This window comes from Hirundo rustica, chromosome 21, assembly GCF_015227805.2.
Source record: "Hirundo rustica isolate bHirRus1 chromosome 21, bHirRus1.pri.v3, whole genome shotgun sequence".
Classification (NCBI taxonomy): domain Eukaryota; kingdom Metazoa; phylum Chordata; class Aves; order Passeriformes; family Hirundinidae; genus Hirundo; species Hirundo rustica.
Window position 1 is genome coordinate 1,501,539 of NC_053470.1, and position 17,277 is coordinate 1,518,815.

Sequence of the window (17,277 nt, forward strand, 5' to 3'; positions counted from 1 at the left end):
GCAGTGGACTCCCGGTATGGAATATCTGACCTCCCTCACCGTGTCGCTCTCAGGCTGTCACTGCAGCGGGTTAAATGTGTTTGTGCTTAGAATACTGGCTTGGAGCAGCAGAGAGAAATGGGAACAGAGTTTGCAGCAGGGTAGGATGAGTTGGGATGAATCTGATGGGATTGCTTGCGAAGGAACCATCCTCAGTCTGGGCAGGAGGCAGGGAAAAGGAAGATTCAGGCTTTTTCAAATCGAGAGAGTGCAGCTGAAAGAGGGGGAAGGATACAATGCAGGAGGTAAAACTAAGAATAGAGGACTGTGTTATAAAGGGAAATCTGGGGCTGGAGGTCAGGACAAATTAGAACATGCAGAAAATGTACTCCACTAGGCCATGGATTTGTATTTCTGGAAAATAACTGAAGTAACTTCACATCGGCAGTTCTCATGGGATTGGAGAAAGTACCAGAACACGTTCTCAAAGAGACAGTCTTCCTTTGGCTTGTGAGCAGAACAGAGGATTCAGAGCTGGTTTTTGGAGCCCAGAGCCCCTCGAATTCCGAGAGGCATGGCTTTTCCTGCAGGCACCTCTGGACAGCACCAGCAGGATGCGCCCAAAATAGAGTTTATTCTGATGGTAATTGCAGAGAGGGGCAGCGAACCTCCCCAGAACAGATGGAGTCAGGAGTAGAAGGGCTCTGGAAGTGGGCCATGGGTGAGGCTGGAGCAGGGGAAGGCAGTGTTTTATTGTTATTACCTGGAGTGGATCCAAGCCTTTAACAGATGGGAGGATTTGCCAGTTTGGCTGTGCTGGAAAGCTGGGCGGTGGAGCCATCCATCCATCCATCCATCCATCCATCCATCCATCCATCCATCCATCCATCAGTCCATCCCTGGCTGCAATGTCCCGTGGCCACCAGTGCTTTGGGAACCTGCTGGGTTGAAAGGTCAGGCTTTGCTTTGGTGGTGATTTGGTGCAGACTGTGCTTAGAGGTGCCAGGAGCTGCACATAAGTCTTGGGTTTGGCACCGGTCCTAAAGGAGGAGAAACAAGTAAGTGAGATCCTGCAAATCAGTGTTTGGATTAGTGCTTTTGAGAAGATTGATAGAGGTGGATTGGCTGCAGGAGCAGGATTTATCTTGGCAGTTCAGCAGCCTGTCCCGAACCTTCCTGGTGTGGCCAGAGGTGCTCTGGATTTATGGATCACCTTAGGAAGCACAGGCAGTGCTGTGGGAGCTGGGGTGCTGCAGAGACGAGGCCACGGAGCCTTATCTGTGTCCAGTAGCTTCAAGGTCTGATTTTTAAAAAGGCTCCTGTATCGATTACCAAGAGCACTGGGTTCTTCTTCTAACATAAAATAGGCCTTAATTCTTAGATAATTCTGTTGCATCCTGTGCTACTTATTCCGAACCTCTCCCCACCCCATGTTGGTGCATAAATACAGAGCAGACTTTCCCCCCATTTTCTTTCCCTGCAGTAGCTCCAGCCATTTTAAATCTGTGAGCTGGAACTCCAGGGATCTTGGCTCATCCTGATGGACCTAAAAGTGGAGTACACAGGGGAGATTCTGGGAGTTTGGCCATGAGCTCAAAACCTTTAAAATCATGAACCAGATTCTTGGTTAGTTAAGACTTTGGAGCTTTACAATGTGTTAGGAAGTCACAAGGTTTTTTCAGCTGTCAGGTTTTAATTTTTTTGTCCTACACTGTCATGCATTGACATAAGATACCAATAATTTAAACTAATCCACTTCCAGGAGAATTCTTTTGAACTAAAAGTAAATATGTAACCAGTTTTTGGAGGCAAACACAAAGGCTTAGTTTCTTTGGCGTCTGTATTAACGAATATGGCCAGGCACTTGTAAGCTGCGTTCTACACACACTCGCTGCCCATCCACCACAAGAAAAGGTCTTTTCTTTTACTACATGATGTATTTATAAGCTGAGAATATAAAAATTCTGTTGGCTGTTACATGTTGCAAACACACACAGTGTGAGCAAGACGCTGATTTGCAGCCCCACACATCAGAAATGACCTGCCCGGGTGCTGGGGGATCCCAGGGCAGTGTAGAGGTGACCCTCTGTGCATGTGAGCGTTGAGCTGTGTGCAGCTCCAGAGACCCAGATTAGAGGGTTTGGACACCTGGGCTCTCGGGTGGCTCCTTTGGGCAGGGATGTCGCACGTCCAGACGGAGCTGGCTGCTCCCAGATTCCCACGGAGGTGCTCGCATCCACTCTGACTCACATCCATGGCATTTTATTGTTGGGTTGAAGGCTGTCTAAAAATTCCCTGGCATTTCTCCAGAGAGAGTGCCAGCAGCCCTTAAACTCAACTCATTTCCTTCCCATCAAACCACGGAGCTCATCAATAGCAATCTCAGGCTCCAGCAGGGAACTCGGAGGTGGGTGGGATTTGCCACCCTCCACAGGCTGGTGGTAAATAGGTCATTACCAACACAACAGCAGGAATAAAGCACAGAGGAGGAATTTGGAGGGGGAGAAATGATGGTCCTTTCCCTTTGGTAGCAGGTATTTTTTTTGCTGGTGCCAGCAGAACGATTTAAGGAAATTTTGCTGGTTACTTTATGGAATCGATGAACAGCATCTTATCGTGGGTTTGTGTCTGGGGATTGACAAATACTCGGGTGCTTTTGCACCTCTGTGGTTGCTTTTTTTAACTAATGGGAGCTTAAAAGACAAGGTGAAGCCCAGGAGCTCCCTGCAGGCTGGAGCTCTTGCCATTGGAGCCTCTTCCCAGCAAGTTGCTCTCTGAGCCCTTTTCTTCCAGCAGGAATATCATGTATGATAGAGGGACTCTAAGGGACCAGTTTTACCTTTAAAGTCTAGGTTTATTTTTTTTTTTTTTCTGTTAAAAAAAATGTGTTTCGACAGTTTGTCACATCGGCTCAGCCTGCCACGTCGTGGGCAGTGAAGTGTTAGGAAGGAAAGGTAGAAAGTATTTTGATGAAGGATCAAGTCAACTCACTAATGTTCTTTGAACATCTCCTGTGTTGACCTTGGTCCACACAGACACCCGCCTGCTCCTGCAGCTCTCCTGGCTCCGGGAGAGCTTCTGGAGGTGCTGAGGGAATTGCCAGGCAGGATCTGGGGAGATGGCAGGAAAAGTTCTTGCGGGAGGTCTGTGCTTTGCAGCAGAGGCATTTGCCAGCTTCTCCCAAAGCCTCCATCCTGTGTTTATTTTGGAGTTGAGGAGGAGGGAAGGAGGGAGGGAGGCAGCATCATCCTTTTGGTAGCTATGGAGAGAGGGGAGGGCAAAGCCTGTGGAGCACAAGAGCCCCTGGATCTCCACACTCAGCTTCCAGAAAAGCCCAGCCCAGTCTCTCCTGTTGGGTTTGTTTCTATCACCAGACAAACATTTAATTATTTTACCTTCATGCTGCCGCTGAATCAACTGAGAGAACTACAAAAGATAATGCACTTCTATTTTTATATCTTATACTAATGAAGCTCAGGCTGGAATTTTCCCCTGCACGGTTGCCTGGAACAGGGGAGGAAAAATGCTGAGGGAGAGGAGGAGGGAGCGAGACGCTCAGCATTTAGCAGCGAGCACGGCTGTGGTTGGAGCAAACCTGCAGCACTCCAAACAGTGCTGGGAAGTGAGGAGAGCAGCATTTTATCCCTGTGCAAGGATCACAGAGGGTGTTTCTCTGTGGTGAGGGATGGATGGATGGATGGATGGATGGATGGATGGATGGATGGATGGATGGAGGGAGGGAGTGAGGGAGGCAGTGACACTCCAGGACTGTGCTGCTGGCTCTCCTTTCTTGGCAGGGCTGAGCACCAGGGCTGGGCTCACTTGCTCCCTGGGAAACATCCCCTGGGACTTGGCAGGAGCCGAGCGCTCCATCAAAAGTTCATTAACATGTTGAGTTGGAGCTGTGTGCAGCCTGCTGGGAACACCAGCACGGGGACAGGGTGGACCAGGCCACATCACAGAGAGTGAAAAATGCGTAGGGACTGTAGTGGGGGAGGCAGGTGCTCGGGGCTGGCCTGTGGTGACACGTTAATCTGAAGTGGCGTGACGGCAGTGACTGATGGCCCCTGAGCTGGATGGGTCTCTGCAGAGTTCGGCTTAGCCAGAGCTGGTGTTTGCAGCTCAGCATCGAGGTGAAAATCCAGCCTAAAGTCTTTGTATCTGATAAGAATTTCAGTCCCAGGCAGCAGAGATTTGGCCTCGCTGCTGGGAGTCAGCCTGGCAGGATTTGGATTGCAGCTCTGCTGGATCAGCAGTGGGATCCGGGGCTGTGTGTGGAGCAGCCCCTGTGAGCCGGTTCTTTTTGAGGTGAGAAACTGCTCCTCAACTGCTCAAAGGCTCCTGACAAAGTCAAATTAAAGGCTTTGACATTTTCTTTAATAATAAAAGAGAGGGAATAATCAAGGCACGGTTGTGCATGGGTTTGTTAATTTGCTGAGCCGCAGCGCTGTCAGTTGGTGGGAAATAAGACATTGGGTTTTATTTGGGAAACACGAGGCGGGGAAGTAAAGTAGAAATCCCAAAGAAACAGCATTTACATAGATTTTCCAGCAGCTGATTTGAGCTGACCCAAAGGATCTGAAGGCCAGGGGTCCTGAGCATCCTTGCTTGCGTTTTGGGGGTGGTAATGTTGAATATCTGCACCCTAGAGAAAGCAGCTGCAATATTTCAATACCTGACTGCGTGTGTCACAGGTTAGACTTCCTTTGAAGGGGACAAAAAGGATGTGATCCAGCGAGGAAAACCAAGAATGTGCTTGAAGAGTCACCCTCAGATCCCAGAAAGTCCCTGCAGAGATTTATCCTCTTAAACAGCGCCCAAATGTGGAATGGTGCTTTACAGTGCCCATAAAAAGAGCTGTTAACAAAATTAATCTGGGAGGGAAGGGCAGCACAGAAAGAAAGATGAAATTTTACAGCCCCAGGACTGAGTAGGTGAAAAGTGTAAATCCACTGGTAGTGCCTGGAAAGCCGCTGCTTGACCCCGAGGAATGTCACAGCTTCAGTCCAGCTGGACAGGCGCCACCAGCACCATCGCTGCCGTAATTCCTGTCCCTGTTTGCAGGTATTTGTCAAGGCCAGGGATGGCCTGTGGTGTCCAGCAGCAGATTGGTTTGGCAATGCCCTGGGCAGGGCTTCAGGCTGCCAGGGAGGAACAGCGTGGCCACGAGGGCAGGAGGAGGCAGAAAAAGATAAACCGCTTGAGTCCATTCCAACCATGCTTATGGGAAATAGGGACCTGCATGGAGGAGATGCGGGGGAACTGTACAGCCCAGGGAAGTGGGCACCATGATTCCGTGGGATCCTATTCAGCCTGAAGGGTCCCATGACAGGCAGTTTCAGATTTTTAAGAGTTTTATCTCAAAAATGCAAAAAGAGCTTTGGATGTTTGGAACATCGTTGCTCAGAGCAGCTGTGGCTGCCCCATCCTGGAAGCGTCCAAAGCCAGGTTGGAGCAGCCTGGGATAGTGGAAAGTGTCCCTGCCCACAGCCTGAGCAAGGTGAGCATTGAGATCCCTTCCAACCAAACCATTCCATGGTTCTGTGAGGAGGAAAGCTGAAAAAGAGTGAATGGCACCAGGTTAACGTGGGAATCAACTCTTGTGCACAGGGAGGACAAACCTTGGGAGCTGGGAACGATGGTTGGGTCTGTGATAGAAGCGGATGGCTGAGGCTTCCCTGGCTCACAGGAACACTTTGTGCCTCTGGCCTTTTAAAAATTGAACCTTGAAAATCTGTGAGAAATAGACTTTTTATTTGGTTAGTGTTTTGAACCTATAAAACTGAAAGTCATAATACCCTGTAAAACATTTGAGGCAATTTGGGAATATGGCATTCCTTATTAAACTCCGTGGGTTTTAGAGACTCCTTAGGTTTTCACAGTGGCGTAGGCTGTGACCTCTGTAATGTTCAACAGGATCCTTGAAAAACTGAGACCAATTTAACAAGAGTAGCTGCTGCCTTGGTGCTCCAGCTCTTCCAATTCTTTCCTGGCTGGAAAGTTCATAATGGTTTAGCAGCACCTTTTTAGTTGCTAAAAAAGATTATTGTGGTCTGGGCATAGGGGACTACTTTGTGACAAATATTTTAGCAGAACCATTTGTCCATGGCTGAAATAACAAAGCGAAATGTCACAACTACAATATTTTGAAGGTCAGAAATCATAACTCTTTGCATATTTTCAAGGTTATTTTTGGCCAGGGTAGCAAAATATACTGTTATGTGGGAGTCGGAGGGAATATAAACCTCTGTGGGCAAAGAGGAGACCTGGCAGTTGTTTACAGCTGATGTTTCCGGGTGTCCGGGTGTCAGACTGTTTGTACCAGACCTAGAGAGAAGTCCCAGACTCCAGCAGCAGGGATGTTGTTCTGTAGCTGGAATTTGTGTCTGGAAATCCAAAGCCCCTGTTGGTTTAAGCTGAGAGCTGGTGCACATCAGAATTCTGTGGCACTGAGATGTTTCCTCCTCCGGGATGCCAGGCTTGTCTTTTATCTTGTTTTCTCTTTATTTCTGAGTGACCTTTGCCCAATTTGCTGCAGCAGGCAGAGGATGTTGGTGCTGTGCTCTCTGCAGGTGGGATGCTCTGTGTCCTGCAGTCTTCCCTGGAATTCTGCTCCCAAATCTCTGCGTGTTTGCAGGGCGAGCAGCATCCCTTCTGCGGACCTGCCCGTGGCACTTGGGAGGAGCAGGCAGAATGAATATCCTTCACACACACTGTTCCCTGGGGAGGCACAAGGATGTGGCTGCATTTCTGCTGCAGGACACTGTGCTACAGGAGCTTTTGGCCTTTAACCTTCCTCGGATTGATGGATAATTCCTTGCTGTTCCATGCAGATGAGAGGGGTTTTAGGGATCCCGTAGCACCTCCCTCTTTTCATTATTGCCTAATGAGGAGTCTGAGCTGAGCATTCATTGCTCCAAGACTTTCTCCCTCCAAAGCCTCCATCCCTGAGGCTGGACCCTTGCAAAGTCAGAGGGTGAGCAGCAGTGATTACTCAGGGCTGGGGTGTGTTTAGAACACAGAAAGTATGAGTATGTAAGAAGTGAGAGTGATTTCTCCCAGGTCTGGCTGTGGTTGTCCCAGACCTATTCCCGGGAATGCCCACAGAAGGACACGGGTGGGAAATGCAGTGGAAAATGCAATGGAAATTGCAGAATTGCAGAAGCTGCTCACGTTATCTCTCAGTTAAGATACCATCCTCTCCTGACATCCGTGGTCTTGGTGTCAAGGTTGGAACGATGGCGTCGAAGGAGTGGCCTGAGCTGCAGCCTGTTGGGGCAGAGATGCTGTCCTGGGAGGGGTGGATGTGCCAGGCTGGAAAGGGATGGATGCTGGTGCTGCTGCTGACCCCAGTGTCTTCCTTCTCAATTGCTTAACTCATCTGCACGGGCTGTGGGAATTCTCCACTACTCTGGAGTCAGTGTGACAATCCCAGCCTGGCCCAGGGAGCTGAGCTTTGGTTTGGAAGCGGGGATTTAAATGATGTTCATTAAAACTTGACCAGGCAAGGAAAACCCGCTGGCCAGGTTGTTTGGGGGAGATGGGACTGAGCATGCTCTGGGGTGAATTGCTCTTCCACGGTGTGCAGTGCTGCACACTGTGAGGTCCTGTGGTGGTGGAGAATGGAAAGATCAATCGAAGATTGCAGGGAGCCCTGGCCAGCCCGCTGTTCCTCCCTGGTGGAGGCTATGTCCTCTCAGCCTGTCCTGGTGCTCACAACCACCACTACACCAACATTTTTGTCTGGTTTACCATCCACCTTAACTTCTCCTTGTCCTTCCTTGTCCCAGCTGGTTTTGAGCTGGGTTTGCTCTGGATTTGAGCATGGTTTCCTCTGTGTTTAATAATTTGCGAGGCTGCTCTGTTTCCCTCGCCAGGCTCGTGGCTGATGCTGTGGGTGCTGCAGGGAGAGGCCATGTCCCTTCTGTGTCAGCAGCACAGCTCTGAGAGGGTGGATCTAGAGGCGCAGAGCTTTTGGAGGTGTGTGCACCCTTTCTTTGGGCTCTCAGTATGCTCTGTGCCAAACTCTCCAGCAGTGAATTGAAGCTGAGTGAGGAATTGCTGTTGTGGGACTTTCATCCCACTTGTGGTCCTTCAGAACCAAGGCGCACACAGACCCCAAAAAAATCTTCAGTGTTTGCAAATTAATGCAGACAGGAGCCTACAAGCTCAGAGCAAATCTCTGTTGCTAATTTTCCAGAGGCACCACTGAAAGAAAGCGAATTTCACGCAGGACACTAAAAAAAACTACTCAAAAAAGCCAGAACAAAGGAAAGTCCCTCCAGCTTTCAGTTCCAGAATTACCCCAGTGTTTCAGCTGCCCACGGTTTTCTCTACAGAATATCCCTTGGGTCCCTTTGAGTCTGGAATTCTTTCCAGCACTGAGGATGGGGTGTGGAAGAAAGCTGGGAAAAGCTCCTTTTCATCCCGAGCTGTGCCACAGGAGGCTGAGCATGGCTCTGGTGCCTTCCCACGGGCACCATCCCAGCTGCCAGCTGGTCTGCAAAGGTTGGCATCTGTAAGGGCTCCAGTTTAAAAATAACAGAGAGAAATCTCCCTTCTACAGGGCACAGATAAAAAGAGGATGGTTGAGGTAACAGTGATTTAAAAGCTCCTGGTACTGCCTGGGGCTCTGCAGGGAGGCAATTGCAGCGCCATGACAGCTTTTCCCATGGACACCAGGTGCTTTCCTTGTTGTCCAGCTGGGGGAACCCAGTTTTCAGTTTCATTTTTCTTGAGGTTTTCTTCAGTTGCTGTGTTTTTCTTTAGAATTCTTAGGCTCACTCTGTTCTTGTCAGCCCCGCTGCGCTGGGTCTGCAGTGGGGTAAAAAACAAGTTTAGGAGGCTATGGGAGAAGGTTGTGTTGTGTTGAGCTTAATTTCTGTTAAAAATCCAAGGTGCTGGAGAAAAGGACTCTCTGTGCTGGTTGAAGCAAGAAATTTGGGATGAGGTGCTGTGAAGTGCTCAGAAGCTGAAAATGCAGGGTTGGTAGCAGCTCATACATCCATGACCTGCTGAGCTGTGTGCTTGCAGCACCTTTTAGGAGAAATTTGGTGGATTTGGGGGTTGAAAGTTGGGATAAGTAATGCCAAGTGATGCTTTGCAGCCCTGAGGGAGGCCAGACACAGGCACGGTGCTGCTGCCTCGTGGCTGGGATGTTCTCTGTGAGCCTGGAAAATCAGATGGAAGGATGGAGGGACGGATGGAAGGTAGGATGGATGGAGGGATGAAGAGATGGATGGATGGATGGAAGGAAGGAAGGATGAATGATGGATGGATGGAAGGTAGGATGGATGGAGGGATGAAGAGATGGATGGATGGATGGAAGGAAGGATGAATGATGGATGGATGGATGGAAGGTAGGAGGGATGAAGAGATGGATGGATGGATGGATGGATGACTCTGTGAGTGTTTTCACCCAGGTGGAGGAAGCATTGCACACACCTTGATGGCCTTGGGAATGAGGAGGTGGTGGAGGCAGCCCCTTCGGATCCTGCACAGTGACATTTCCAGAGCAGCCTCGCACTGCAAACTCCCGGCTCTGTCCGAAGCAAGTTCCTGCACGCTGGCATCATTTGCATGCATCAGGAGAAATCTGCCTTGCCCAGGAAAGCTCTGACAGCGAGAGCACTGCAGCTCCCAGTGCGAGGCAATGCTCAGATGAAAGCTGCTGGGGAGAAGACGAGGGAAGAGCAGAGAGGGGAGATAAGGGGAGAGCCTGGCGGCACACACGGAGCTGCAGCCCCAGCTCGGGGGGCTCACAGCTCTGCCTGCCCAGCACGGGGGGCTTGGAGAGGGGCAGTGACTGGCAGAGCATCCAGTCTGCCCAAATAAAAGGCATTAACTCCTGGAGGGAAGGATCAGGGCCATGTTTTGTCTCTTATCCAGGAAGTTTTCAGTGGAGGTTGTCGGACACGTTCGGTAGCTCTGAGAGGCACCGAAGCAGAAGTAGCGGTTGAGGCAGAGCAGGGACGGGTTTTGGGCATGTGGCTGGTTTTGCTGTGCTGCTTTTCGGTGCTCCTTCCCCAAGCATGTCCCTCGTCTCCTTGGGCTGCTTAGTTTTGGTGGCATTCAGAGTTCCCAGGTTAGACACCGGAGCAAGAATCACTCGTGGAGATGGGCAGTCCCAGAGCTTCCCACATTTCCACGTGTTCCAGGGCTGCAGGAGCCTGGCCACAGCAGCACTCCTCAGCTGTTCAGTGGGTTACAGGAGGGAAGAGATTTCTCTTGGGAGGCAGATCCTCGGATCTGTGCTGAGGACCCAGAGCAGCTGTGCTGTGTCAGGTCACTGATCTGAACGCTGGTGAGCCGGCAGTGACGGCCCCTGCAGCTCCTCACATCGTGTTCCTCTGCTTTAACCTTTGTCTGCCTGTCCCCAGCCCTTCCTTCGGGCAGGTCCTGGCCCCCGTCACAGCAGTTCCAGCTGGGGTGAGAGCTCTGAGGATGTGACACAGCTCTGGCTCCGAGGGTGGCAGGGGACTGTGTCCAGAGCAGGGTGTTCTTGGCCCCTGGGTTAACCCAGGCTTGGCTCACAACCACTCACCCACTGAGCAGTTCACAGGAGGTTTTGGGTTCTCTCTCTGTAATAAAGACATAGAAAGTCTATAAGCCCCGTTCTGTATAAGGAACTAATGGCCTGGAGCAGCTGGAATCTGATCATGGCATTGTTGTGTGTGGGCTGTGCCTGCACCTCTGCATGTGCAGGGTTGGTAGTGCATGGCTGTGGCCCCTGGGGCTGTGTGCATGTTCACTATTTTTTTCCTGGATTTATTTTTTTGGCTTGGATACTCACGAAATGCCTGGGAATTATCCAAGTATAGTCATACCTTGTTGCAAATTTGGATGACCTGTCTACTTTCTTCATTCCCCTTAATTCTTGATCTCCTTTGTTATTCTTCCCTTTACCAGGAATCCTGCAGGAGTAGGTAACCCAATCCTACCCTGGCGCAAGAAGACCCAATCCTGATCTCATTCACTCTCCCAAAACTCAAAACTTTAAATCTACTGGATTTAGCACACTGACATTGATTTCCCAGCTCCGCTGGTGCTTTCTGGATTCCCATCTGCTTGAAACTGGACGGAGAACTATTAATTCAAGAAACAGCAATTTGAGCTTGATGGGGATGTACTGACCTTAATGCCTTCATTAATATAATTAGTGCCCTTGGTTTGAGGAGGGCTCTCTCCACTTGGACTGTGTGACGTGAAAGCTCCGAGTCCCTCTGACCTGAGGTAGAGCAGCGGGCGCGGGGCCGTGGGAGATGCTCCGCGCTGTCAAAAAGTTGTTTTTTTCCAGAAGCTGAGTCTCTCTTGCTTGAGGTTTTCCATTCAGCTGGGCTTTGGAGACCAGCCTTGGTTTGGCATTTCTGTTCCTCGCTGTTCATGTCTTTTTTGGGCCCTTGAATTATGTAAGAGGAAAGCGAGTCACTGCAGAAACATCAGCCTGTGAGGGAAAGTTTCTGGAGCTTTTAGCACAAGGCCCAAATTTTTTTTCCCCAGAGTCTGGAGAGTATTTTGAGGAGGGATTTGAGCTTGATGGAGATGCCAGAGAAGGTTTGGAAGTATAGAAAATGTTTTCGTCTTCCCTTAGGTGCAGAAATGACTATTTATTCAAGATGAGAAAAACTCCTGCGGGTGGATTGCTAGAAAATTATGTGAAGGGCTGGAGAAATTTGGCAGTGGGGATCTTTTTCTGCTTGTTTTCTTTCATGGCTTGGTGAAATTAAATTTTCTTAATGTGGCTACTCCTCGAGAGGCTGAGCTTGCCTACATAACTTGCTCTGGTGAACCTGAACATCTCTTTCTTTCACCTAAAATCCAGAGGTGTGTGGGTTGGTTCTCATTACACTGATGTGCTGAGCTGTGAGGGAGGAGGAGGATCTGCTGAGTGGGAAGCAGTCCTGGAGTAGGAGGAGGTGTTTGGAGGTGGGATTATGTGGGAAGTCACTGCACCTTCTGCAAGGACATCCCTACTCCTTGAGGATTTGACACAAGCCCTTGTGCACCCTTCTGCAGAGAAAGAAAGGGAAAGGGGTTAAAAATGTCCTATCTGGCTCCTCCTTCCTGGTGAAGCGTTTGTAGGCGCAGGGGGAAGGTGGGTGCCCTCAGCAGGGTGGGCTCTGCCTGGCGTCTCTGCTCTTTCACACGATGGAAAAGCCAAAATTCTTTCTCTTCCAGCAAGCGGAGGAGAGGGGAATTGGCCTTGACCTTCTGGTGGGCACCTGGCCTTGCATTCCTCAGGAGCTGGACAAAGTGCAGGCAAATCCCTGCTTTATTTCAGGTTTTGTTGGCTGGAGGAGACTGGGATCTTGTTCTGCTTCTGGAATACCTTCCTTATTACGGTGCTGAGGTTTGGCTCTAATTTCACCCCGAGAGTGAAAGTGGACTATTTAGAGAGGTGCTTGAAGCCTTGAATTTTCCTGCAGAGGAGGATGTGGATTATTCCCAGGGCTCCAGAGAAGCAGGCAGCAGGTCTGAGGTCCCTGGCAGCACAGGGAGCAGTGTGAGGCTCCCAGGGAGAGCAGTGCCTGCTGCAGCTTCCAGCCTGTGCCCAGGACAGAGCCTGGCATCCATCAGGGGCTCACAGGCTGACAGGGAGCTGACAGTGGGCAAGGTGTGATCCAAGCTGCATTAGAAAATGGATTTCCAGGAGAAATTGATGCCCTGTACCTGAGGTGCAGCCTCGCTCAGACTGGGGCAGAGTGATGGCCAGCATTCCACAGGAGTGTGTTTGAGCTGGAACAGGGGTAAGGGAATGAGGGATGTGCCTGTGAAGGTGAGCTCAGGGAGCCTTGGCTGGCCTGGCAGGGCGCTGGCGGAGCAGGAGCTGCTCTGGGGACAGAGCTGCTGAGCTGAACTGCTTCAGAGGTAAAAAACAGCAGGTGTGGGATGATCCCAGCAAAATCCAGGCTCTTAGGAGGAGTACTTGGTCACCAGGCAGGAATGTGTTGATGGAAAAACCTCCCTTGGGGTGTCACAGGGCTGCAAATGCAGAAGGACAGAGGCTTGGGAGGGAAGATCTCTCAGGCAGGGGGTGTTTGGGACCCCTCCAGAGCAGCCTGGTCACTGCCACGGGCTCACGCTGCTGCTGACAGCAGTTTGTGCCACAGGCTTTAAGCTGGACAAGGTTTACTGATAATTATTGATAATTACTTGCAGTGAGTGCCTGGGGCTGGGCACATGCCTGATCTTTTTTTCATACACTCTCAGCTTATTAACCTGTTTTGCTTCACTTTGATTCCTGCTGGGGTCCTGTGTTAAAATACAGGAAAGTGGAGCCTGTGCTCAGACACCTCCTCACAGTAACTGGTCCTGATGGCACAGAATCCCAGAAGGATTTGGGTTGGAAGGGGCCTTAAACCCCAGCTCCTCTCACCTCTGCCGTGGTCAGGGACACCTTCCACTGTCCCAGACTGCTCTAACTGCAATGTCCAGCCTGGCCTTGGGCACTGCCAGGGATCCAGGGGCAGCCACAGCTGCTCTGGGCACCCTGTGCCAGGGCCTCACCACTCACACAAGGAGGAATTTCTTCTCAATATTCCCTTTAAATCTACTCTTCTTCAGCTTACAGCCATTCCCCCTTGTCCCATCACCACAGATCCTTGCTATATCCAGTTTGTAGGAATTTTTTCCAACTTAACGCTGGGCAGAGAGATGTCAAAGCCTCCATCAGAGGACCAATGTGGCTGCAGCACGTCCCCAGCTCTGGCGCCCGTTGTTGCGCCTTGGTGCGCGGCTCTTGCCCACGTTCATTTCCAACGCGGTGAATTCTGTGGTGCTAACGAGTGTTGCTGGGTTCCCATGGCAACCCTTGCGCTAATTAACGCACGGTAGCCACGGGGAAAAAAAATAAAAAAAATCTGTCCTTACTGATGGATTAATTTGAGAGGATTGATAGGGGAGGAAGAGTTGGGCACGGCCGCGCCGAAGGTGCGCGCGGGGACGGGAGCTCGCGGCGCGTCGGATAGCACAAACCTGCGTTACTCTGTCCTTGCAGCTTTCTCACTGGAACCTTGCTCACCCTTTGGAAAGGGTTTGTGCTTCCGAAGGAATGAAATTATCCTGACAAATGTCTAAGAGCGTAACTCAAGCAGTTAGGCTTTTTTGGTCCTCTTTTTTTTTTTTTCTTTCCCTTGCTATGACATTTTAACTCGGTGGTTTTTTTGGCGTTTAAAAGATTAAATAAAGCCCAAGTCAATTTTAGAAGTTATATGCTTGGAAGAATCAGAAAATGTACATTTAAGGACTACATTATTTTATGTCAGGAAAAAACCTCCAGTTCCTGAGGACTCCTCCCAAATTCCAGCCCCCACTTCTGGCTCTCGCTCCAGTTCCCCTGGTAGCTGGAGCTGTTAGAGATGGACCCAAATAGAAACTGTGGATCCAGGCTGGTGTTCTGAAAGGCAGAGGAAATTGCCTCTTCCAGCGTGGTCCTGGTGGTGGAGTGGTGGCCTTGGACATAAATCAGGAGTGGGAAAAGCAGCCCCTGTGTTGTGTGCTGGGGATGAGTCACGGAGTGACTTCCCATCAGTGGTGACAATTAAACTCCTTCAGCGCTTCGTGCACAAAGCACTGGGTTAAGTCACAGTGTCCTGGCGAAATTCTTCCTTGGATAATTGTCCTCAGACTGGCTGAATGCTCCCCTCCTGCAGTTTTAATTAGCTGGAGCTGTGGCTCACCAGCTCCTGTGTGGTGATGGCTACGACCTAAGGAGGTTTGGTGGAGACTTGTGATCCCACGACTGCCTGCCTCGGTCCTCTTGTGCCTGCAGCAATTACCTGCAGCCAAAAGGAGCCTTAGGAAATAATGACTGTGCTTTAGGGCTCTTTAATGAGATTTCCAAACTCTCTGCTGCCTTCAGCACCGAGAGGTCCTGGAGTCTCAGCTGTTGGCACTTGTGGGGTTCAGGCATTTGCAGGTTTTCCCTGGCGCTGTGGCTCCAGGATGGAGAGGTTGTCACACTGGGGCTACTGCAGGAGAATCTGGGGTGTCATCAGCAGGAGCAGCTTTGGTTTTGGCTGGTTGCTTGTGGATTTGGCTGCTCTGGTGCATGTCCCTGGCTGGAGAGCAAGGACTGAGGGGGCAGCGCTGCCGTCCCGAGCGGCTCCGAGCAATCCGCCTTTCCCTGTGTTTGAGCAGGACAAACAGGAGAAGCGCTGAAGGAGGTTCTCCCATGGCACTTCAGCCTCTCCTGGTCTCTGGGCGCTGCAGGGTTGTGCCTTGCCTTGTGCCAGGTCTGTGCTCCCCTGGGAAGTGTGTCCTTAGGTACCGGTGCCAGGTGACAGCGTGCGCAGGGCCCCTTTGGTAGCCACAGGTCCCCCAGCCTGTGCACACTGAGCAGCTTTGCATGGACACGGGAGCTCCTGGAAAATGTGTTCCCAGTGCCCAGAGCTCACAGAAAAATAGGTGCATTTATTTTTTCTTTCCACGGCTGGCCCTGTTAAGCAGGAGTGCTTGCATCCAGGAAAATCTGCCTTTCCCCAGGATAGCTGCTGCTCCCCAAATACCCCTGTGCCAAAGCCTGATACCAGCACCTAATCTGGATTTTAATTCCTCCAGCTCTAAGTGCAAAAAAATATTCCCACTTCTTCCTCTGAGTGACCCCAGGGGCATTGAGCAGTGCAACAATGCTCTAAGCTGGCACTAGTGATAGTGCAGACACCTTTATTGCAATATTCTGTAGTATGTATATATATTTTCTTAATTAAGGCTATTTTGGGCACTAAGGTGCTTTGAAACATTGACAAAAGTCCTCTGGATTTACTGGCTGTTGATTTGAGTTGTTAAAAGTTGTTTGAGGAGTGTAATAAATAACAGAGATGGGATTATTTTGCCTTTTTATGGAGAGGAGGAGGATGTGTCCAAGTACTTAGATACCTTTTGGGACAAGTGAATTCCCAGAAGGGTGGAAAAGGTGAGGCTGAACACCCAAACAGGCACAGGCTGTTGGCACAAAAGCATGAAGAGTTTGAAGGAATTGTCTCAAGTTTTTGGCAATTTTTGCTGTGTTCCTTCCAGCAAGGAGGCTGGGGCTGCTGGGGCCAGGTGGATCCAGAGCTCTCTTGGCTTGGAGAGTTCTGGTTCCTGATGCAGAGAGGGGCTCTCCCCTGGCTCTGCTCCCTCCAGCCTTCCTAGACTGCCTTGGGAAAATTCCTAAATTATTTTTTTCGTTTGTTTCTCACCTTGTCGATCGTCTCTTTGAAATCCATTGTTGGTGTTTTCCTTTCAGATGGTTAAAATGGAGCCTTTCTCCATTTCAGACTCCCAGCTCTCCCCATTTTACATAACTAATACCTCTCTGGAACTACTGAAGCTGTGTTAGCAGGCTCTGAAATGGGAGTTTAGCTCAGCTTTTAACGGGTTTAATCTTTTCCTGGGTATTAATCCTTCCAGAACCTCTGATAAAATTTGTTGCTTTTTCTCTGAATGCCTCCCACGCTGTCGATATCTGTCTGCAATGAAGTTGCTTGGTGCAGAACAAGCCATGGAGGAGGGAATGTTACAGCCTCCCATGGATCTTGCTCTCATTTCAGTGCATTCCCGACTCCTCTCTGACTCCCTGCTACCAGTGCTCCTGTGATTCCTTGCCCTGGGAGCATCTCTCCCATTGAATGTGGGGTTGGGATGAATTTGCTTCCTGTTTATCAGCAGTTTCTCAGTTCTCAGATGTGTTCCTGAGGTTTGCCTGTTTGATATCAGCAGACAATGTCAGGGAGGAACATCACCTCTTCCATACTGCAGTAGAGATGGGAAGGTACTAACTAAAGACCACAAAAATGTTGGCTTTGGTTTTTTGCACTTGCTTTCTATTGCTTTGTGCTGCATCACAGGATCCTAAACCTGTGTGACAGCAGACTCAGACTGTGATCCAGGTTATCAAAGACGGCAGTGAACTGGAGGGGAAATGATCCTTTTTTCCATCACGTTAGTGTGGAAGCAGCACCATCTCCTGTGGGGTAACAGCAGACTTGGGACAGCCTCTTCCACCTGTGTCATCTCTGGGAAACGCAGGGTCCGAGCCAGGAAACCAACCCAGCAAACGTAAACCCAGGGAAAAAATCTCTCCATGCTTTTGAGACGTGCAGGTTCTCCCTGACTCCAGCTATTACAGATGAAATAAGAAGGAGAAGGGGTTTTTTCCACTATGCCTGACCACGGAGGCACTTGCCCAGTTGCTCCTCCCACCCCTTGGCCACATCTATTGCCACTGGCCCCGTTTCTCCAGTGCCAAAGAGTTGACATCCCATAGTTCTTCCTTCTGGATACTCATCCTGGCTGCCCCAGCTGTGCAGTTCCAGG

The 17,277-nt window shown here is 50.2% G+C and overlaps 1 protein-coding gene across 16 annotated transcripts in view; it reads left to right on the forward strand.

The window, feature by feature from the left end:
- ARHGEF9 (Cdc42 guanine nucleotide exchange factor 9) overlaps positions 1 to 17,277 on the forward strand; it is a 207,089-nt gene that overhangs the window by 106,745 nt on the left and 83,067 nt on the right. Inside the window, exon 2 of one of the 16 annotated variants that reach the window (XM_040084208.2) lies at positions 9,402 to 9,529. The exons of the other annotated variants lie outside the window; for them this stretch is intronic. Coding sequence (XP_039940142.1) covers positions 9,428 to 9,529 — 102 coding nt within the window. The 5' untranslated portion in view covers positions 9,402 to 9,427. The remainder of the gene's footprint in view (positions 1 to 9,401; positions 9,530 to 17,277) is intronic. 16 annotated transcript variants of the gene reach the window in all.